At 40.5% G+C, this 24107-nt stretch overlaps 1 protein-coding gene across 2 annotated transcripts in view; it reads left to right on the plus strand.

Annotated features, from left to right (window-relative positions):
* Positions 1-24107, plus strand: part of KDM3B (lysine demethylase 3B) — an 83666-nt gene that overhangs the window by 13877 nt on the left and 45682 nt on the right. Inside the window, exons 2-7 of one of the 2 annotated variants that reach the window (XM_008255093.5) lie at positions 10309-10476; positions 12473-12586; positions 13588-13693; positions 16186-16310; positions 18958-19032; positions 21608-22204. In XM_008255093.5, the coding sequence (XP_008253315.1) occupies positions 10309-10476; positions 12473-12586; positions 13588-13693; positions 16186-16310; positions 18958-19032; positions 21608-22204 (1185 nt within the window). The remainder of the gene's footprint in view (positions 1-10308; positions 10477-12472; positions 12587-13587; positions 13694-16185; positions 16311-18957; positions 19033-21607; positions 22205-24107) is intronic. The other variant, XM_017341086.4, reaches the window with a different exon arrangement.

A 24107-nucleotide genomic window follows, 5' to 3' on the forward strand; every position in this document is an offset into this window, starting at 1 on the left:
AGCCAGAGCTGCTGCCTCTTCCCTGACATGGTGCAGGGACCCAAATCCCAGGCCGCCTCCTTCTGCTTTCCCAGTTGATAGCAGAGAACTGAATAGGAAGAGGGGCAGCCGGGACTCCAATCGTTGCCCATTTGGGTTGCTGCTGCTGCTGCAGGTGGATGATTAACCTAATGTGCCACAGTGTCAGCCTCGAGAGCTTTACTTTTTACTTGCCAAATGCCCACAAGGGTTGGAACTAGACTAGGCAAAAACCAGGAGCTTGTAATTCAGTCTAGGTCTCTCCCAACACCTATATCTCCTCTCCATGGCAAGAACCCGATTACTTGAGCCATCATTGCTGCTTCTTAGGGTCTGCATTATTAGGAAGCTAGATGAGACAAGAACCTCTTAACATCTAGATCAGACTGCTCTCTCCCTTTTTAATCTCTTAACTAGATTACTATTGCTTTACAATTGGTCTCCCTGCCTCCAGTATTTTCCCTCTACCATCTTCCAGTCTGATCCCAAAGTTAATTTTTTGTTTAAAATGGAAAAAAAAAAAAAAAAAGACCCTGCCTCCAGTATTTTCCCTCTACCATCTTCCAGTCTGATCCCAAAGTTAATTTTTTGTTTAAAATGGAAAAAAAAAAAAAAAAAAAGAGTGGGCATTTGGCACAGCAGTTAAGACACTGCTTAGGCCACCCACATTCCATAAAAGAGTGCCTGAGTTTAAGTCCCAGCTCTGATTGCAATTCTAGCTTCCTGCTAATGTACACGATGGGTGGAAGCAGGTGGTAGCTTAAGTATTTGGGTTACTGCTACTGATGTGGGGAACCCAAATTGAGTTCTGGGCTTCAGCTTGATTCAGCCCTCGCTGTTGCAGACATTTGAGGAGTGAATGGAAGATTGATCTCTGTCTCAAATAAATACAAATAAGCAAATATTTTTTTTCAAAAAAGGGTAGAGTAATGGTGGATACTTAATAGAGAGTATGTATAGTCCCTAATGATGTTCAAATGCTCATTAAAAGCCAAGAGGCAAACACTCCACTGGCCAAGCAATACACTTTTGCCAACAGGTTTCAAGTTATCATTCATTACTGTGCCAGGCAGAGCCCTCTGCAGCTTGCTTATTTACCAGCTTCTCCTCCTTCCAGAACAGTTGGTCTGTTTTCTGTTTCTCTGCTTTTGAACCTGCTGGAAAGTCTTTCCCTCACTTCTTTGCCCAAAGAATGTAGCTTGTCCTTTAAGTCCCGATTTGCCTACTGCTATCTCTTCTGTGAAGACACTGTACTTCCAAGGTAGATGCCTAGTCCATCCTAATATAGAATGTTCATATTTTTATTACTGCTTATTGCATAGATCTATAATAATTTCTGTACTTCTTGTTTGGCTCGGGTAGAGTATGAGTCTCTCGCAAAGTTCTACCTTATTTACCTTAAAAATATATATATATGTACATATATAAATATATTTAAGATTTCTTTATTTACTTGAAAGGTAGAGTTAGAGAGATCCTCCATCTACTGGTTCACTCCCCAAATGGTTGCAATGGCCAGAGCTGGGCCAGCTAAAGCCAGAAGCCAGGAGCTTCCTCTAGGTCTTCCACATAGGTGGAGGGGCCCAAGCACTTTGGCCATCTTCCACTGCTTTCCCAGGCCCATCAGCAGGAAGCTGGATTAGAAGTGGAGTGGCCAGGACTCAAACAGGTGCCCAAATGGGATGCTGGCATTGCAGATGGCTGCTTTACCCACTCTGTCACAACGCTAACCCCTACATTGATATTCTTGGGCCTCACAAGTTCTGTACGGGTAAGAGATGTCCTAGTTTTGTTGAATGAGTAGATAAATAAATAATCTTATTAATTGTAGTAAGAATGGTTTTGTAGAGAGCCAGAATCCAAACTGATGATTACGTGATTACTCAACAAACATGAAATCTTGTGCTTCCAGATTATTGCCATATGATTTTATGAAACTTAAGGTAATTTTATTTATTTATTTTTATTTGAAAGGCACAGATAGACACAGATCTCCCGTCTGCTGGTTCATTCCCCATTGGCCACAACAGCAAGGGCTGGGCCAGGCCAAAGCCAGGAGCCAGGAACTCCATCCAGGTCTCTAGCAGGAAGCTGGAATTGAGAGCAGAGTTGAGGCTCAAACCTAGGCACTTTGATATGGGATGCAGGTATCCCAAGTGACATCTTAAATTAAACCACTTGCCAATCCCAGCTTTTTTTTTTTTTTTTTTATGAATTTATTTGATTTTATTGTCACTTAGATGATTGTATAATCATCACTACAGACCATAAAGAGAATTTTGAAATGAAAGAGTTTAATAGTAACTTGCCTTAATGAATAAAATGCATTATATTTGATCCTTGGGGATCAGGTAGCTAGTGTAGTAGTATTTGCTACTTTTACTCTAGTGGTAGAAATGTAATCAGACTTTTAAAAAATTATCTCAAAGTATTTTAATACTGTTCTATATAGATTTCCAACCTACTTTGGTCATCTCTGACTCAGTCCAACCACTACCATTGATTTTTTTTTTAAAGGTTTCATTTTTATTTATTTGAGAAATAGAGTTACAGAGAGAGAGATAGAGAGAAAGGTTCTGCATCCGCTGGTTTATTCCCCAAATGGCCTCAGTGGCCAGAACTGAGCCAATCTGAAGCCAGAAGCTTCTTCTGGGTCTCCTACATGGGTGCAAAGGCCCCAAGCACTTGGGCCATCTTCTACTGCTTTCCTGCTTCTACTGCTCTCTGCCTTAAGCAGACAGCTGGATTGGAGGAGGAGCAGCTGGGACACTAAATGGCACCTGTATAGGTGGCCAGTGCTGTGGGCGGAGGCTTAGCCTACTAAGCCACAGCACCAGCCCCGATTTTTATTTGTTTATATCCTTTCTTCCTATCCCATGGACTAGCCCAGTACCATTTTTTTCTTTTTTTTTTTTTCTTTTTCTTTTTTTTTTTTTTTTTTTTTTTTTTGACAGGCAGAGTGGACAGTGAGAGAGAGAGACAGAGAGAAAGGTCTTCCTTTGCCGCTGGTTCACCCTCCAATGGCCGCCGCGGCCGGCGCGCTGCGGCCGGCGCACCGCGCTGATCCGATGGCAGGAGCCAGGAGCCAGGTGCTTTTCCTGGTCTCCCATGGGGTGCAGGGCCCAAGCACCTGGGCCATCCTCCACTGCACTCCCTGGCCACAGCAGAGGGCTGGCCTGGAAGAGGGGCAACCGGGACAGAATCCGGAGCCCCAACCGGGACTAGAACCCGGTGTGCCGGCGCCGCTAGGCGGAGGATTAGCCTAGTGAGCCGCGGCGCCGGCCTAGCCCAGTACCATTTTAAGACTTTGTTTTGTGTACTTCAATTTGAAATACTTCTTTACCTTGTATATTCTGATTCCTTCCGGTTCTTTAGTTAGTAAATGAAGTACAGTGCTAGAGCCAGTTCTCCTTACTATTGGGAAAACATGTTTACATGTATCCATATTACATATTGCTCCCAAAACAAATTTATATCATTAGCCTGGAGCTATTGCTTCATCTCACAATGTAGATAAGGTAGTGGTTGTCAGTTAAACACTTTATTCCATATCCTTTGCCCAGGCAGGTTAAAAGATAATTGCTTTTAAATTGAGTAAAATCTGGCTCCCATGTATATTTCAACTTTTCTCTGATGCTTTCAGATACATGATGATAGCATTTGAGTTTTAGCTTGTAGAATGTTGAATTTCTTAGTAACAGAGGGAAAAAAAGCTACCACTTTAGCACAATCACTTATTTTAGTGTTGTATGTTGGTATTATAGACTTTATGACTCTCATGTTGATTTTTAAAGTCATTGGGAGATTAGGAAGACAGCAAATGGAGCCTCAACTTCGGGGTTTTTCAGTGATGTGTGGGAGAATAATGTCCAACTCAGGGTCAGATCCAGCTGGTATTGAAGCACTATACTGTTTTTCACGGCTTGCAAAGTCTTGTGTGTCATCTAGCCATCATCTCCTCATAGCAGTTTATCTTTGTAATGGCACTACTTCCGTTAGTCTCTGATTCAAAATCCAAGTCATTTTCGAAATCTTCCTGACTTCTCTATCCAGCCAGTCATCAAACTCGGTAACATGGCTCATGGGTTCCCACAAGCACGAGTCACTTCTTTTCTTGCTGTTTGCACTCTAGGTACTGTAAGGACACCTTCTACTCCCAAACCCCTCCCATCATCAGCAGCTAGATGGAGCCCAAAGTTCTTTGCATATATACTGCTTTATAATGCACCAAAGTATTTTTACTGATTTTTTTATGTTATGAACCCTTTAAGTTGATACTTATTTGAAAGAGAGAGACAGAGCTCCCATCTGCTGTTTGACTCTCAAAATGCCCACAACAGCTGCTTCCGGTCAGGCCCAGACTGGGACCCAAGAACTCAGTTTGGTTCTCCCACATGTGTAATGGAGCCAACTATGTGAACCTTCACCTGCTGCCTCCCAGGGCACACATGAGCAGGAAGGTGGAACAGAGATTGGAGTTGGAACTCAAACCCAGGCATTCTGATGTGGACTGCAAGCATCCCAAGTGACAGCTTAACTGCTAAGCCAAAGGTACACACACACACACACACACACACACCCAAGTATATGTGAATGTTACCTCATTCAATTTTCATAGCCAGTCTGTGAGCTAAGAAAGAGCGGTGTGGCTTATCACAAGAAAGGAGACCAAGACTTGAGGGAAGAATGGGTTGTCTAAGTTTTGCAATTAATATAGAATGGAACTGAGGCTAACCCAGCCCTCCTACATCATAAGCCCCAGTTTCATGCATTATGCTGCTAATACTTTTCCTTGTGCCTGAATCTGCACTTGAATGTTTTTTTTTTTTTAAGATTTATTTAATTTACTTGAAAGTCAGAATTACACAGAAAAGAAGAGGCAGAGAGAGAGAGAGAGAGAGGTCTTCCATCCGCTGGTTTACTCCCCAATTGGCCGCAATAGCTGGAGCTGTGCCAATTCGAAGCCAGGATCTTCCTCCAGGTCTCCCACGTGCATGCAGGGGCTCAAGGGCTTGGGCCATCTTCTACTGCTTTCCCAGGCCATAGTAGAGAGCTGGATCAGAAGTGGAGCAGCCGGGACACAAACCTGCAACCGTATGGGATGCTGGAACTGCAAGTGGCAACTTTACCTGTTACGCCATAGCACTGGCCCCTCCACTTGAATCTAGGTTTGAATACATCTCTTTGTAGTTGCCTGTAAGTTACTTGAGGGCAGGGACTTTGGATTACTTCTTAGGAATATGTGTGTGTGTGTGTGTGTGTGTGTGTGTGTATGCCCATTCATGTGTTTAAAAATAAAGCCCAGTTCTGTGTTCTCTCTCTGTAAAAATCATGTTTTGAGAAAAGTAGCCAAGGCTTCAACAGAAAAACTCAAGGGAAAGCTTCCTTAGAGGGTCCTTGTATCACGGCAATCCTGCTGCCCATTCCTCTTTTCAAACAACGGCAATTTTGTGAAGTTTTGATGGAAAATCACTAGCCACTCTCCTTATAGTCTGGATTGGGCTCCTTCTGACTTCTTTTTGTTTTCAAATTTTCAAAAACCTTTGAAGGGCAACATTTTTTTCTTCAGTTAATGTAAATAAGGCTGCACTGACATGGTGAAATTCCTAGGATTTGCAGTTCTTCAGGAATGGACTAAATGGATGGTTTTGTCATTTACAAACATGTGTAACTATGGAACTTTGTAATGAAAGTTTGTATTTTTTATTTTTATATTTATTTCTTTGAAAGAGTTACAGAGAGAGGTAGACAGGGAGAAAGAGAGGTCTTCAATCCGCTGGTTCACTCCCCAAATGGCCACAATGGCTGGAGCTGGGCTGATCCAAAGCCAGGAGCCAGCAGCTTTTTCCAGGTCTCCCATGAGGGTGCAGAAGCCCAAGGACTTGCTGTCCTCCACTGCTTTTCCAGGCACTTTAGCGGAGAGCTGGATTGGAAGTGGAACAGCCAGGACTCGAACTGTCGCCCATATGGGATGCAAGGGCTATAGGATGGGACTTTAACCCACTGCGCCATAGCGCCAGCCCCTCTATTTTTTATTTTATTTTTAAAAATATTTATTTTATGTATTTGAAAGACAGAGTTACAGAGAGAGGTAGATACAGAGAGAGAGAGGGGTCTTCTATCCGCTGGTTCACTCCCTAGATGGCTGGAGCTGTGCCGATCCGAAGCCAGGAGCCAAGAGCTTCTTCCAGGTCTGCCACGTGGGTGCAGAACCCCACTTCTTCGGCCATCTTGTACTGCTTCCCAGGCCATAGCAGAGAGCTGGATCGGAAGAGGAGCAGCTGAGACTAGAACTGGCACCTATATGGGATGCCAGTGCTTCAGGCCAGGACTTTAACCCACTGTACCGCAGCACCAGCCCCTCTATTTTTTATTTTTAATAACATTTTTCTGCAGTCTTATTTTTAAAATTTTGTTATTTATTTTAAAGGCAAAGCAACACACACACACACAGAGATTTTCCATCTTCTGGTTAACTCCCTAAATGTTCACAACAGCCAGGTCTGGGCCAAGCCAAAGCCAGTAACCTGGTCTCCCACATGAGTGGCAGTGGCTCACCTGTTGCTGTCATCTGGCTTCCAGAATGCTTAACAGGAAACTGGATTGGAAGTGGAGGAGCCAGGACTCAAACCAGGGACTCCATTATGGGATACATGAATTCCAAGCAACAGTTTAACTTGCTGTGCCACAATGTCCATTCCTCTACAATCTTCTTGAAGTTCCCTCACATACATGCAAGACCTCTAGTATTCACAATTTGTGGTGCCCCTAGTACTTATATATTCTCCTGGTAACTCTACTTGGTTGCCATTGGGAGTCAGGGTTATGGGAGTTTTTATATTTACGTACATTACTCAGTGTTGCTGATGGAAGCTTCACATTAGAAGATTTTTATAGAGTCGAGTGGTTGAAAAGTTTTCCTTCCCTAAGTAACTTCTGTATGTTTTCTTTTAGAACAGTGGGAACTGTGAAACTGATCTGGTCTTCATTTTCACATTGGCCTTTGGGAAATTTGGAACCAAATATGTCACTCATTTAAAGCAGCTGTGTGGATACTTGCTGATTAATTTTTCCTTTTGTCACTTCTGTAGTGATTTTCTATTATAGTTTACTTGCCTCTTTTTTTTTTTTTTTTTTTTTTTTTTTTTTTTTAAGATTTACTTATTTATTTGAAAGGCAGAGTTAGAGAGAGGCAGAGAAAGAGAGAAAAGTCTTCTATCTGCTGGTCTACTCCCCAGATGGTCACAATGGCCAGAGCTGGGTTGATCCAAAGTCTGAAGCGAGGAGCTTCTCCAGGTCTCCCATGTGGATGCAGAGGTCCAAGGACTTGGGCCATTTTCCACTGCTTTCCCAGACCATGGCAGAGAGCTGGATCAGAAGAGGAGCAGGTGGGACTCGAACCAACACCTATATGGGATGCCAGCACTGCAGGTGGAGGCTTTAGCCACTACATTACAGTGCCAACCCCTTGCCTCTGATTTTTTAACATGTTTTGTTTTATTGCATATGTTTCCCAAAAGTCAACTAAAATTCTTTTTTGAAGATGAAATGGTATATAAATACATAAATACTTTAACCCTTTCTTTTAGTTTTTTTTTTTTTTTTTTTTTTTTTGGACAGGCAGAGTGGACAGTGAGAGAGAGAGAGACAGAGAGAAAGGTCTTCCTTTGCCGTTGGTTCACCCTCCAATGGCCGCTGCGGCCGGCGCACCGCGCTGATCCGATGACAGGAGCCAGGAGCCAGGTGCTTTTCCTGGTCTCCCATGGGGCGCAGGGCCCAAGCACTTGGGCCATCCTCCACTGCACTCCCTGGCCACAGCAGAGAGCTGGCCTGGAAGAGGGGCAACCGGGACAGAATCCGGCACCCCGACCGGGACTAGAACCCGGTGTGCCGGCGCCGCTTGGTGGAGGATTAGCCTAGTGAGCCGCGGCGCCGGCCACTTTAACCCTTTCTTGTAGCCAGCTATGTGTCAGGCACTGGACATATCTATACTCATACCTACATGTGTGTATCTTGCTGTTTATGCTGTGTTGAATCGTGGGCAGAAGTCAGAATTTATATAGAAAGCCAAATCTAAGCATATTTTTCATTTAGTATAAATTGCTTTCAAAAACTCATACCTATAGGAGCGAAACTGACACTTTGAGATGCAGTGGTTTTAAACAGCCCTTGCTTTGACTGTTGAGGATCAATATTTTTCTTTTTTGTTTATTGTTGTTTACTTTTTTAAAGGATTTTTAAAATTTATTTGTGAATTAGAGTTATAGACAGTGAGAGAGAAAAACAGAAAGGTCTTTGATCCCCTGGTTCACTTCCCAGATGGCTGCAATGGCTGGAGCTGCACCGACCTGGAGCCAGGAGCCAGGAACTTCTGGGTTTCCCATATAGTTGCAGGGGCCCAAGTGTTTGGGCCGTCTTCCACTGCTTTCCCAGGCCATAGCAGAGAGCTGGATCAGAAGAGGAGCAGGTGGGACTAGAACCAGTGCCCATATGGGATGCCAGCACTGTAGGCAGAGTTAACATACTGCACTACAGTGCTGGCCCTTTTTACTTCTTTTTTCTTCATACTAATCGTGAACTCTTTACTTAGTGTAAGAGTGTAAAAATTAACTGAAAATTGATCTCCATAGAAAGTAAAAACAGGAAAGGAAGAGGATAGACAAAAAAAAGGCGGGAATATGGCTGGGAGTAAGGGGGGGGCGGTCATCATGTTCCCAAATCTGTGTATATTAAATGCATGAAGTTGTATTCCTTAAACAAAATTTAAAACAATTTTTTAAATGGACTTGGATGGATCTGGAGATGATAGATACTTAATGAAGGAAATAAAGGAAAAGGAACCTTTGTAGTCTGAAAGGACGACTTCTAACTTCAAAAGATAAGTGTGTGGTTTCTGTCATTGTAAATGACACAGTTGATAAATAGTTTTCAGAAAAAACAGATGAACAAGACAAAATAATCACTTATGATACCACCGTTTAGTAATATGCCACTTAAAATTTTATATGTAAAGTTATAGTATTTTTCCATGTAAATAAAGATATTTCTTCAGTGCCATATAAAAAAAATCTTCACCAAATCTTCTTAAGTATATCTCAAGAAGTAAGACTATCTCTTCAGGGAGGAAGTAAAGCATTGTTGTAACTATACTATGCTTTTGGATAGCAGATGGGAGATCACTTCTGGCAGGAGCACTTAAAAATCTGTATCCAGGAGTAGGAGAGAAATTCTTTACTTTTCACTGCTTATTCTTTGAAGATTTGTACTATATGCTTATATTACTTAGACTATCATTATGGCTCAGTGGATTAAAGCCAGCATCCCATATTGGAATGCTTGTTCAAGTCCTGGCTGCTCTGCTTCTGATCTGTCTTCCTGCCAATGGTTTGGAAAGGCAATGGATGATAGATGGCTCAAATGCTTCCCACCACATTGGAGATTCACATGGGAGGCCAGGATGGAGTTCCTGGCTTTTGGCTTTGGCCTGGCTCAGCCTCTGTTGTGGCAGCCATTTGGGGAGTGAACCAGTGAATGGATGATCTCTCTCTTCTCTCTGTCACTGCACCTTTCAAATAACTTTTCTGTAAATATTTATTTTATTTATTTGAAAGAGTGATGGAGTAAAAAGAATAGAGAAAGAGATCTTCCATCTGCTGGTTCAGTCCCCAAATAGTTGCTACAGCCCTTGCTGTGCCAGGCTAAAGCAGAAACCAGGAACTCCATCTGGGTCTCCCACGTGAGTGAAGGGATCCAAGCCATCTCCTGCCATCTTCCTAGGCAGTATCGGTGCTCTGATATGGGATACTGGAGTCACAAGCGCAGCTTATAACTCACTGTGCCACAACTCTGGCCCCCAAATAAAAATCAATAGAAGTATAAAGGTTCCTCCTCTTATTAAACTGTGAGCTCTCTGAGACCAGGAAATGTGCCAGATTCCTCTCTCTATTCTTAACCCAACACAGTACCTTATAGATAGCAAGCCCCAACTTTGTGTGTGTAGAAATGAACTGGAAAGTAAAAATTGACTAAAAATTATTGAATGGCTATAGATAATTCATCCATTTTTTTAGAGTAGGGCTAAGACCAGGTTCCTGGTTCCAAAGTAAATCAGTTTTTATTGACATCCTTTAAAGAACTTAAGTTAGCAGAATTTTCCTTGGTCAATTATTCAAAACAGGGGTTTATGTTTGTTTATATGTTATAGTGTGAGATTTTTCCAAATGTAATTTCCAACTGTTTATCTATCGCTCTCTCTTGCTCTTTTTTTTTTCTTCTTTTTTATTTTTACAGATCTTTGTAGAATTTGATGGCTGTAACTGGAAGCAACACTCCTGGGTTAAAGTTCATGCTGAAGAAGTTATTGTGCTTCTACTGGAAGGGTCACTTGTGTGGGCACCTCGTAAAGATCCAGTCCTTCTCCAGGGCACTCGAGTTTCAATTGCACAGTGGCCAGCCCTGGTAAGTGGCTTTTATTTGATCTTTTTTCAGATAACTTTACTATTTATCCAATACCTGAACTCTTTAGAATTCTCAGAAACTACTTGTATGTGCCTTGTTCGTTCGTAAGTCACTTTTATTCTGAAGTCACTAAAGCAAAATTTAGGAAAAATCTTTTCTCATATGTTCTCCAAAACTTTCTGTGTTAGATAGTATTTGATACTTTCTCATTTCTAAAGAACTGTTTTCACCATTAGTCTTTTCTCATACCAAAGTTTTAGGTTTTTTTTTTTTTTTAATTATTTATCTGAAATGCAAAGTTACAGAGCGAGAGAGAGAGAGATCAGTCTTCCATCCTCTGGCTCACCCCCCAAGTCTTCACAACAGCCAGGGCTGAGCCAGGCTGAAGCCAGGAGCCAGGAGTTTCATCTGAGTCTCCCATGTGGATACAAGGGCCTCAGCACTTGGACCATCTTCTGCTGCTCTCCCAGGCACTTCAGCAGGGAGCTAAATTGGAAGTGGAGTGCCCATATGGGATGCCAGCATCACTGGCAGCAGCTTAATCCGCTACACCACAATGCCAGCCCCATGCCATAGTTTTAAAACAGTGCTTATAATCCTTGAAGTTTTTGAATTATCAAGTTTGGTTTTGTGAAATGAGACAAAAGCTATAAAATTTAATTCTAAGAGTATCTATTTATTTCAATCCTTTTAGCAAAGCATAAGCATAAAATGTTAACATTTTTATATAAAAAGTTCATTCTCCTCTGACACTTTTTTCTTAAACATATTTCCTTTTTTTTTTTTTTTTTTTTAAGATTTATTTATTTATTTGAAAGGCAGAGTTACAGAGAGAGGTAGAGACAGAGAGAGAGGTCTTCTATCTGCTGGTTCACTCCCCAGATAGCCACATGGCCAGAGCTGTGCCGATCCAAAGCCAGGAGCCTGGAGCTTCTTCTGGGTCTCCCAGGTGGGTGCAGGGGCCCAAGGACTTGGGCCATCTTATACTGCTTCCCAGGCCATAGCAGAGAGCTGGATCGGAAGTGGAACAGCTGAGACTAGAACCGGCGCCTATATGGGATGCTGGTGCTTCAGGCCAGGGCTTTAATCTGCTGTGCCACAGCACTGGCCCCTCTCCTCTGACACTTTTTAAAACATATTCTTTACCTATTGTTTGTACATGTCATCACTTAGTAATCTGCCTTCTTTCATTTGTTATTAAGGCCACTTTCCAATTGAACTTTTTGTTGAAGCTCTTTTATATGTGGATATGGAATCTAGTTACTTATAAAATAATAAGAATTTACACATACCTATTTATTATACCAGTGATACTTTCTACACTGTAAGTTACAATTTTATCTTTTTTATATTTGTCTCTTTTTTTTGTTTAAAAGGCAGAGAGAGAGATTTTTCCAGTCATGGGTTCGCTTCCCAAATGCCTCAACAGCCAAGGTTGGGACAGGCCCGTGCCTGGAGCTTAAAATTTCATCCAGGTTTCCCATGTGGGTGGCTGAGAGTCAAGTACCTGAGCCATCATCTGCTGCCTTCTAGAATGTGCATTAACAGGAAGCTGGATTGGAAACAGAGTAGCCAGGATTTCAACTAGGCACTCTGATACATAGCATGCCAGCATTCCAAGCAGCTGCTTAACAGGTAGTGCCCCAAAAGTGTAACTCTTTATTCTGGGAATTTATTGAAGCTTGGACTTCATAAAGCCTGGCAAGATTAGTCAGATACCTAGGGAGAATTTGGAGTTACTCATTCCTGTTGTCTTTTTAAACCGTAAGTAAGAGTATTGAGTTGCCTTTCTGGTTTAGTTTGCTACTGTGATTATTTGAAGGACAGCTGCCAAGTTGGGAATGTTTCCAAGGACTTATGCTTTAGCTTATCTTCCCCCACAGGGATGAAAGATTTAATAATAGGGAATGCTTTCTCTAAAGTAGAGAGATTCAGTTGAATTGTTACATATTTTCATTTCAGAGTTCTAATCAAATTCTTTCATTGTACCTCACAGACCTTCACTCCTCTAGTAGATAAACTGGGTTTGGGTTCAGTGGTTCCAGTTGAATACCTTCTGGATCGAGAGCTTCGATTCCTGTCAGATGCTAATGGCTTGCACCTGTTCCAGGTACTTAACACTTGCTCTAGTCCTGAGCCTTCTGTTTCCCTCCTTGTTGATTGCTTTGTTGATATGAGTATTTCCTATTTTCATTCAGCATTTCTTTATTACTTCCACCCATAAATTCCCCTAATCCTTTTAAAGTTTCATGTTCCCTTGAAAAGTACATTTCATGTTCCCTTGAAGCTTCTTTCCTGTTCTACCCACTTCCATCACACCCTGAACCACCAAGACTTAAGACCACACTTCTAAGAGTCTCTTCCAAAGAGGTTGCTTTCCTGAGATGGCTCTTCTGTAACTTGAGTCTGAGGGGCCTCTGTTTACATTAGTGGCAGGCAGGCTGGGGGAGTTTGGGCTGGTTTCAGGCAGAATGAATTATTGAATGACAAAGAAAAGTGGAAAGCTAGTAGTGACAAAGGAAAAGGATGTTAGTAGCTTAAACAACTAACATCTGAGTTGCAATTTCAGAATTTAAGAAGGGTAGTATTCATTTTTTATTTGTAAGGGTTGCTAACTGAAGGTTAAAAATTAGGATATTTCCAGAAGTTTTGTGGCAGCCAACAGCATTATTTCCTCAACTGTGTTCTTTGAAATATTAATGATGATTTCTTTGTTGATATATCTTCCTCCTTGGTTGTCCTCATTCTCATGGTTAAATCAGTATGAGAAAACACTGTCCAAAATAAGTTTCTTTCTTATGTGATTTCTCAGAGCTTTAATATGCTATTACATGTGTTATTTCCTAAGCCCAGTTGATCTTAGTATCTTTAATTTTTGCAAAGCAACTCATAAGATGAGTTCTACAGACAATCTTAAAAAAATATTGGTATAGAGCTCCTTAGGGTATATTTTCTCCTATGCTATTCATTTTAATATTCGGTTGTTTTCTTTTTTTTTTTTAACTTTTATTTAATAAATATAAATTTCCAAAGTACAGCTTTTGGATTGCAGTGGCTTTTTCCCCCTATAACTTCCTTCCCACCCCAGTCGTTTTCTTTTATCTTTACCAGATGGGAACAGAGAGCCAAAACCAGATTCTTTTGGAACATGCTGCACTGAGAGAAACAGTTAATGCTTTGATCAGTGACCAAAGGCTACAGGAGATATTCAGCCGAGGTAAGAATGGGTAGTCTTCTGTCCCTGAATACTGAATGTTGAGTGATAGAATGGGACACCACGCAACTTTAAACATTTGTTATTCTTTTTGTGGGAGGAGATGGAGTATTTTCAATTAGCTGAATCTCTAGAATAGGCTGGAAACATGGGATCTCACTAAGACTAGTGTTTCCTTTCCATTCTGATTTCATGCCCACAATTTTCTTGTGAGTTTCTGTTGTTTTTTCATTTCTTTTTTGAATATTTTATTAAAATACTTACCAAGAAATGCAATAAGTATACTTCTAACCAACACCCACCTTAAGGACAAAGCGTTACTAGTAGTCCAAGAGTCCTCACTATTCTCTCCCTCCATTAATTTTTTTTTCTTTTTCTTTTTTTTTAATTTAGTTGACGGGTAGAACTATAGACAGTGAGAGACAGAGACAGAGAGAAAGGTCTTCCTTCCATTGGTTCACTCCCCAAATGGCCGCTATGGCTGGCACTGCGCCAATCCGAAGCCAGGAGCCAGGTGCCTCTTCTGGTCTCCCATGCGGGTGCAGGGGCCCAAGCACTTGGGCTATCTTCCACTGCCCTTCCAGGCCACAGCAGAGAGCTGGACTGGAAGAGGAGCAGCTGGGACCAGAACCCGGCACCCATATGGGATGCCGGCACTGTAGGCGGAGGATTAACCAAGTGAGCCATGCACCAGCCCCTCCATTTCTTTTTTTTAACATGTGAAATAAGAATAGATTGTCATTTACATGATATGATTCAATTAAACACCATTTATAACTATACCAAATGATACGAAATCCAACTTTTATACTCCATATGTTAACTACCACAAATAAGAGAAAAATGATATTTGTGGTTTTGGGTTTTTCTTTTTCTTTTTTTTTTAAGATTTATTTATTGATTTGAAAGGCAGAGTTACACAGTTACAGAGAGAGAGGAGAGGCAGAGAGAGGTGTCTTCCATCCTCTGGTTCACTCCCTAATTGGCCACAACGGCCGGAGCTGTGCCATCCAAAGCCAGGAGCCTGGAGCTTCTTCCAGATCTCCCACATGGGTGCAGGGGCCCAACAACTTGGGCCATCTTCTACTGCTTTCCCGGGCCAAAGCAGAGAGCTAGATCGGAAGTGGAGCAGCCAGGTCTCGAACCAGCGCCCATAGGGATGCTGGTGCTTCAGGCCAGGGTGTTAACCTGCTGCACCACCGCGCCAGACCCAAGGGTTTTTCATTTCTTAAATATGTGTTAAAGACTTACCATGTACTAAACAGTGTGTTGAGACACTGGAGATACAGCTTGAGATGAAAAACCTTATTTTTCTTGAATATACTATATGCACATTTCTCAAGAACTAAAGATTGTTAACACCAACAAATAACTTGGTGTGCAAAGTGTATTCATAAAACATTGCATCCACAGACCCATTCACATTCACAGCATGTTATCTTTAAGAACAAAAAATTGTTAATAAAGTTCACATACAGATTTTACCCAAGATTCTACATGAATGGTAGACTGTTGTTTCATTTATCTTTCTCTTCGTCTTGTACATCCACTCCCCTTACTTCCTTGGCCTCATGATAATCGTTATTTTCAGTGAAAAACTGTTCTTGGTTCTCTTTTGTCAAAATAAATACAAATAGGTAAAGGTAAGAAAACAGACCTATTGAGGAAGGAAGATATGGGGTAAAATGATGTTTAGTAACCTGGGAAAGATATGGAAGAAGAAAGAATATAAAGAAAAATTGGTAGCAGAAAAGAAAATTGGACAGAAGGAGAGGTGGGGAGTGTGAGTGTGTATATAAACATTAAAGAATCTTAATTATAGCTCTGAGAGAGAATAATCTAAAATTAGTAATGATTTAGCCATATAACCTCAAATGTATAAAAATATGTAGGATAGAAAAACTGTCCTTCTTGCTGGGCCAGCTGAAATCGCAGGGTAACATTACCTGCTGGTAAAATAGTGTCTTTGAAACTCTGCGTTCCTAGAAAGACAGGTGCATATTTGTTTCGACTATTATTAGTACAGAGGCTGCAAAACTCATAAATTGAACTCTCTACCCACTGTTATTGAAAGTCAGATAGCAGAATATTAATGGTCATATAAAATTTCTATAGTCACTTAACATAGTAGCACATTCAACTTAGTGGCCTCCCACTTTTTTCATGTACATGTCATGTATCTGAGTGCATTTCCATGTTTTCTATAGTTTTGACTTATAGGTTACTTTCCCTCTCTGTTACCTCCAGAATTGAAAGATTAAGAAGTGGTGGAATCAGGGGCCTCTGAGATTCTAAGGAATCTCCAAATATATGAAGAACTTAGATCACTCAGAAAAATCATTTATGTTTATTTTTTCTGAGTTTGATAGATCTGGACTTGCTGAGATCTGAAAGCGCCAAATGTTTACATCATACAGTTGCCCTTCTTCTTTTAGAAACAACTATGAAGTATAGCTTAGCCAAAACTACTCAGTGCTGATTAATCTCTCTTTTAGGTCCCTATAGTGTTCAAGGTCACAGAGTCAAAATATATCAACCAGAGGGGGAAGAGGGGTGGCTCTACGGTGTCGTAAGTCATCAAGACTCCATCACGCGTCTTATGGATGTGTCTGTAACTGAGGTGAGGCTTTGTGTCTATCCATCTGCGGTCCATCCATTCCTGACACTGGTGTAGGGAAGGTGAACACTTCATTACACATAAGAAGACTTGAATTCCTTCTCTGGTTCTATTGGTTAATGATAGTATGGCACTGTGTAAGGCTGTTCAACTTTCTCAGTCCCACTGTTCTCATCTGTAAATTGGAGATAATTATATAAAGTTCCCACTAACCTCACAGCACTAATGTATTTAAAAGTTCTCTAGTATCTATAAAATAATATGCAAATGAAAATTGTTATTAACATTTTATTATATTTTCATAAAGGTTAGTAGTTGGTTCGTCAAAAATAGAAAGTATTAGTCAACATTTGTTTCTGTAAGGTTTTTGCCACTGTATGCTAGATGCTAAAACAAATGAATTGTTTCCAAAAATAAACAGAGAGTCCTCTGGTGTTTGGCTTAACACTTAAGATGCTAAAAAGGACACCCATGTCCCACATTGTGTGCCTGGGTTTGTTTCCTGGTTAAAGCTCCTGAATCTAGCTTTCTGCTAATTTGGACCCAGATAGACAGCAGTGATGGCTCAAGTAGTTGGATTCCTGCCATCCATGTAGGAGACCTGGATTGAATTCCTGACTCCCAGTTTCAACTACCTTCCCTGCTGCCCCTGGCTATTCCAAGTATCTGGAGTGTGAACCCATGAACCTCTCTTTTTCTCTGTGTTTCTGCCTCTCACAGAAAAAGGAAAAAAAGAAAGAATGCAGCATATAGAGATACATAGAGAATTATTTAAGAAAATAATAGATGAGTATTTTGAGGCAAACAAATAGGTATTTATGATACCCTTCAGTTCAGAGTTGCCCTTAGCAGTCACATAAAATATAAGCATAACTTTTTATTTAATTATCCAATTAAAAATATTAAGATGGCCGGCGCCGCTGCTCACTAGGCTAATCCTCTGCCTTGCGGCACAGGCATATCGGGTTCTAGTCCTGGTCGGGGCGCCGGATTCTGACCCGGTTGCCCCTGTTCCAGGCCAGCTCTCTGCTGTGGCCCGGGAGTGCAGTGGAGGATGGCCCAAGTGCTTGGGCCCTGCACCCCATGGGAGACCAGGAGAAGTACCTGGCTCCTGCCTTCGGCTCAGCGTGGTGCGCCAGTCGCGGTGCACCGGTCGCAGTGCGCCGGTTGCAGCGCGCCGGCCGCGGTGGCCATTGGAGGGTGAACCAACGGCAAAGGAAGACCTTTCTCTCTGTCCCTCTCAACTGTCCACTGTGCCTGTCCAAAAAAAAAATATTAAGATAATCTTCATTTCAAAATTTCAGAAAATATACATATCTATAGTAGGTACTAAAACTGTCCATTCCCCTACCAGAGGTGAGGAACGTATAGCATGTGGGCCTAGAGTATAACTCCATGAAATAATTTGGTCTGGCCCTGCCAAGGCAACTACAGGCAGGGCTCGAAATTCAATAAATATAGTAACTGATTTTTAAGTTGATAATTTTGTATGGCCCACAAATGATGTTATAAATATCCAAATGGCCCTTGGCAGATAAAAGGTTCCCCACCCCTGTGCCTAGGCAAATATCACTCCATATTCTTCCAAATAATTTCTATTTGTGAATGTGTTTGTATATATAATGATATTTATACGTTGTGTATTCTAGAAACAGATCTTCCATCTATTGATTGACTCCCCAAATGGTCACTGGTCACAATAGCTGGATCTGGGCCAGGCCAAAGCCCAGAGCCCAGAACTCAATCTAGGTCTCTCACTTGGATGGCAGGAGCCCAAGTATGCACTGATTTCCCAGATGGCCTTATCAGGGAGCTGGGTTGGAAGTGGGACAATGGGGACTTGAACCAGCACTCCAATATAGGACACAGACATTAATCCACTATGCCGTAATGCCTGCCCCTATATTGTATATTTATGTGATACATAATTATGTCACACTTTAATATCATCATGTATAAGGTAATATAATTTATCGTTTTTACTTAATTTTATATAACATGTAAATATAGAGATCTGTCTCATCCTTTTAAAATAGATGTGTACTATTCCACTGAATGGATATATCATAACTACTTTAATCTAAAATTGATGGACATTAAATCATTGTCAGTATTTTCACTATTACTGTACAAGTAATGCAACACTGAACATTTTTGAACATTTATTGTTTTTTGGAATAAATTCCTAGGTATTTAACTGTTTTGGTCAAAGGATATGCATAATGAATTTGGCACCTTGTCAAATCCCTCCCCACCAAAGGTTTTTTTCCCTTTAATAGTAAAGTGATACTTTTACTGCTTGCCGGTACTGAAGATTTGGGTTTCATATAGAATGGAGAATTTGAAATTAACATCTAAAAGACACACTGCGGCATTGAACTCAATTCTTTCATTCATTAACTTAACAAATAATTGAATACTTACTGTATTCCAGACCTTATTTCAGATGTTATCACTATAGCAATGGTCATTGTAGCAGCAAATGAGGGAGTTGACATGTCTGCGCTCATAAGGCTTTCATTCTAATGGGGAAGTAGAAATGATAGAGATAATCATATTGATTGAGAAAATATATAAATTATGTCTTGGTAGACAAACGTTGAATATTTTCCTCCTTTTTCATATTTCCACTGTCCTGCTGATACTGTAGAGTGGTGAGATCAAGTCAGTAGATCCAAGACTAATCCATGTGATGCTGATGGATAACTCGACGCCTCAAAGTGAGGTATGGTAATGGATGGAATCTTTGAGCAAACTCATGAGCTTGCATTGTCTTGTCATGTAGATTTCTCATGTGTTTTCTGTGGATGCCTTTGGGTTATTTAACTCTGCCCACAGTCTGTCTAGTTATGGGAGATAGTCTCAAGAAGAAGACCTATTTTGAGTAAACTGTTTTAATAATGTCTGTGTTCCCTAGTTACTTTTAAAATCCTAGGGCTAACTGCTTTATTTTCTTAGGACAGGGATATTTGAAAGATTGTGGACAGTTAACACTGTAATATGCAGTAATACATTCATGGATATTCATGACCTACCCAGTTACAAGAATTGAAGAACCAGATGTGGCCTTTTTATCCCCCCATTAGATGGCAGTGAGCTCCAAGGGAGTCTGCCTTTTGTATTCGCAAGTAGAATCAAAGAAAACAGGTGCCTGGTTCAGTGCTCAGCACACATTGGATTGCTCTGAATCATTATAAACCAGGTCTACTCTTGGTTCATTCAGAGTGATCATAGCAAAAAAAAAAAAAAAAAAAACACACACACATTATAAATCTGTGCCTACTCCAATCAGGGAATCCTGTGTGAATTTCCTTGAGTTGGCCAATTGTCCACATATTCCTCATCATATCTTTGCACTTCTGTAAATATTGCTGACTTGGCCACTCTTGCTAAGTGTATAGTTCTTCCCCATCTTTATCCAGTTAATCTTCACTTGATAAAACAAGAACAGAGTAGGAAAAGAAGAATCAAGCATGAATTTAATAACACTTTACTCTCTACTATATTACCACAAATAGAATAAATTTCTTGACTGTGTTTGCATGGATGAAAACACCTATTACTTTGAATGGTATATTGGGCCCCATTTTTATTACTTTCTTTATTTGTTAATTAAGCACCTACTGCATGCAGAGTACTATTCAACCAGCCGAGTGTAACTAGAGAGTACTGATCTCAGTGTTCTAGGCTGCCTACTCGCTTGTGAGTAGCTTGCTCTACGTAAGACACACCTATAAGTTGTTGTCTAATGAACAGGAAGAGTTTGCTGTGAGTCAGACTCTGCAGGGGACTGGATGAATTAGAGATGGGATCTGCAACAGAGATTGGCTCTTCCCTTTTTGGCTTTGCCAGGATGTGACTATTTTTTTGGCTGGAAAATTATGGTTATTGATAGTTCTGCCAGGCTTTCATTAACCTATCTTAGAGATCTGTGATCACCTCATCTCCTTTAAGTATGAATATGAATAAGCAAGCAAGCAAGAACAAATTTTGCTAATCGTACTTACATAGTTCACAACATTAAAAACTATGTAGTGATAGACGTTGAAGAAAGGATAAAATTTTTAAAGAGGATCAACTGAAAATAGGGCTTAGCAAAAACAAACAAACAAAAAACAGTTCCTGAACAATAGATTTGACAATCTTAGATTAATACTACCAGAAATGTGGGAAAATGAAAGTAAATCTTGCACTTCATTTTAAAGTTGTAGAATAAAATTAAAAGAGAACAGATAGCAATGAAGACAACAAATAAAAATATATGTATGTATATATACTGGCAAGCAGATATATAAAATTTGAAAAATTATCCATTATAACAGGTATAATAATGATTATAATGAACATACAGTTCTGCAGAGAATCTTAAATATTCAAGAGCTATAAAAGTAAATTAATTGGTAAATATGAATGGCTAAATAACTATGTGTCACTAGCTTGTTACCACCCAAACACACATTCCTGAACAAAGCCAAAACAAATAGTGAGACACCAGTCTAAAACTTCTGAGTATAAGTCTTTGCCACGCAGAGATTGCTCTAGAGAAGGTTAGCCATGTCCCACTCCCCCATACTCTCTTCATTCTCAAGGAAGGGTTTTATTCAGAGGTAAGAATTGTCCCTTGTAATGTGATATTTTTGGAGATTTTCTGGCCCTTCAAATAAGACGTGTAAGATTTCATGAGATAGTCTGAGATGATTAGAAGATATAACTGATTTGACTTTTTGGTGACTTGCTTCCACCTGCCCCTTCCTTTAATGCTTTGAAGTAAGGTCTGGAGATTAATGGTTTATAATCTGTATATAAGCAGTACAAACCTGTCTGTCAGACTTACTTTTCCTTTGGTCACAGATTCACAAATGCTGGTTTTAGGGACTTCTGGTAAAATGAGATTTCAATACTTGAAATGCAAGTTTCTGTCAAACAAGGAGATAAATATGTAATAAATTATTTCATCAAGGAACGTATGAATGCCCAGCCTAGCTCTTGCAGTCTATTTTATAAAAGAAATTCAACAAATTGTTAAAACCCTCAAAAAGGTCCATATGAGAAAGTAATGTGTTTTATTCAGGAGGTTTACCAAGTGAGTTAACCTTTAATATATGTTATTTTGAATGTGTGTGTGTGAATTGAGTTGCAGGAAGATTGGAGCTTTTTTGACAAAGGGTGTGTCTTAGAGCTGGCATTGGAACTGGCGTCTGTGCCTGCTTTGCTTCTAGAGATGGGAAAGCTAATGGTTTATGGTTTTCACAAGATGAAAGGTCCCTTGTAATAAATCTTTTTTGAATTTTGTTTTGTAGGGGGGTACGTTAAAAGCAGTAAAATCTTCCAAAGGAAAGAAGAAGAGAGAGAGCATAGAGGGGAAAGATGGCCGGAGGAGAAAAAGTGCTTCGGACTCTGGGTGTGACCCTGCATCAAAGAAATTAAAAGGAGACAGGGGTGAAGTAGACAGTAATGGGAGCGATGGAGGTGAGGCAAGCCGAGGGCCCTGGAAAGGAGGGAATGCCAGTGGAGAGCCAGGGCTGGATCAGAGAGCCAAGCAGCCACCATCTACATTTGTCCCCCAGATTAACCGCAACATTCGCTTTGCCACTTACACCAAAGAAAACGGCAGGACTCTGGTGGTGCAGGATGAGCCTGTAGGTGGGGACACACCTGTACCTTTCACTCCATATTCTACAGCCGCAGGTCAGACACCTTTGGCCCCAGAGGTGGGTGGAACCGAAATCAAAGAGGCAGGAAAAACACTGGAACAAGTTGGCCAGGGAATGGTGGCTTCAGCTGTGGTCACTACCGCCAGCTCCACGCCAACCACAGTGAGGATCTCAGACACTGGCCTTACAGCTGGGACTGGGCCGGAAAAACAGAAAGGCAGCTGGTCGCAGGCCTCAGGAGAGGTGAGTTGCTTCAGGGGCAGATTTGCAAGATTTGGGGTCACTCTTTCACGCTTCTATGTTAACACACTAGAATACATCCCAAATGCCACAGGGAAGCAATATTTCCTAGATGTGCTGAAATTATACTCTGGATAGTCCTTTACTGCTCATACGCAAATGCGTATGTTTTAGTAACTTCTTCAGCTCTTAAAAAGTTACCTGAACAATTAGTCTCATCAAAAATTGATTATACAATACAACCCAATGTAATGAGATGTTAAAATAGACCTGGTGGGGGATCTTTTAACTTGAGTTATCTATTTAGTTCACATAGTGATTGAGCCTCCACCAGACCTATGAGAGGTAAGATTAATGAATTACAGTGTTGGTGATAGTGAACACTTTGATTATGGCTATGTGTACAAGCTGTTATTCTGTTTTCAGTTCATCATTTTCTGTGATATTTTCCCTTGAGGCTAGGTTGCTTTCCATCATGTGGTAGGGCCATAAAGGTTTGTTTTGGAAAATTTTATGGCATTAATCTCAAGTAGCTAGTTTACTGTTACCCTGTTGTTCATTTGATTTGCATACATTGTTGCTAAAATGAAACTTTGCTTAAGAGTAATTTAACATCAGTTTGGCTCCCCAGTTGAAACTTGAAACAATATCAAAATCACTTGTAGTCTTATTGACTAATTTTGATCACCAGAGTGTGGTTTATGGGGCTAGCCTTATTTTTTTTCCCCAAAAGGGACTATTAACTTGAGCTAAAATATAAACTACAAAGATGAAATGTGTAACGATAATTAAAAAATTATATATAGGAAACTACTGTGTGCCAAATAGTGTATATAATAAAATAAATAAATGAAATCCCTGTTTGAAGGCGCTTACGTCCTAAAATGAAACCATTTCAGCTATGAAGATGCCAGATAAAGTATGGCATATACATTTCATCGGATTTTTCCTCCTCTGCACATGAACATGGTAATCCCTAGTGAATAGGGATGGGGAGGGAAATGGTACGTCCAGCCAGAAGAGGAGAAGGCCTGTAAATGTGAATTTGACAGTGTTTATGGTTTGCCCTCTGTCATTGACCAGTATTCCCAAGAGAATCAAGCGAGGATTTTTATGTGGATTTCCTGTATGTGTAAGGCATCATGTGCCTGAGTTATTTAAAATCAACTCCATGTCAAAGACAGTGTGAATGTCAATGAGGCTTACAAAGTAGATCAAATTTTATATGCTTTGAGAAGAGATTCCCTGAAAACTGCTGTTATTGAAGCGACAAAGCTGAGTAGATGAAATGTAGATTCAAAAGTATTTCTTGTGAACAGGTTGGAGAAATTTCTGAGACAGTCATTTTGCTAATGTTTCAACTTGACTCTTCTCCAGGGATATGATTTAAAAGTACAGAAATGAATGCTTCTATTACAAAGCCTAATGTACAATAAGGACATAGCCATCAGGAAACTTCTTGTCCTAAAAATTGAGTTCAAATCAGTTTGTCATCACTCTGTTATAAGGAAAGGATTTGGAATTTAATCATTTGAAGGAAAATGAAAGGCCATCCAAATTATTTTTCATTCATGTGTGTATTTTTAAAGGGTAACTTTAGTAGTGTAACATGAGCTACCCATGCCAGTTCCTTGCAGTCATGCAGGTGTCAAGGCTCCTGGCCAAATCCTGCAACAGCAGAACCTCAGGCCTCTGTCTGTCTGTTCTCATCTCTGTTTTGGGGAAGGGGTTTAAGTCAGTGCTTATTGGTTAGTGGGAAGAAAATGAATTTTAATTTTTTAACTCTAAAGTGTTTGAAGCCATCTCAGTAGCAGATGTCAATTGGAGGCTGGCCATAAATAGGCTGCCTGGTGTTTATACCTCTGCATCATTCTCAAAAGAGAGCCTGAATGTTGATTCCTCTTGC

The sequence above is a fragment of the Oryctolagus cuniculus genome, chromosome 6, assembly GCF_051225735.1.
Source record: "Oryctolagus cuniculus isolate XC-2025 breed Fujian yellow rabbit chromosome 6, ASM5122573v1, whole genome shotgun sequence".
Lineage (NCBI taxonomy): Eukaryota > Metazoa > Chordata > Mammalia > Lagomorpha > Leporidae > Oryctolagus > Oryctolagus cuniculus.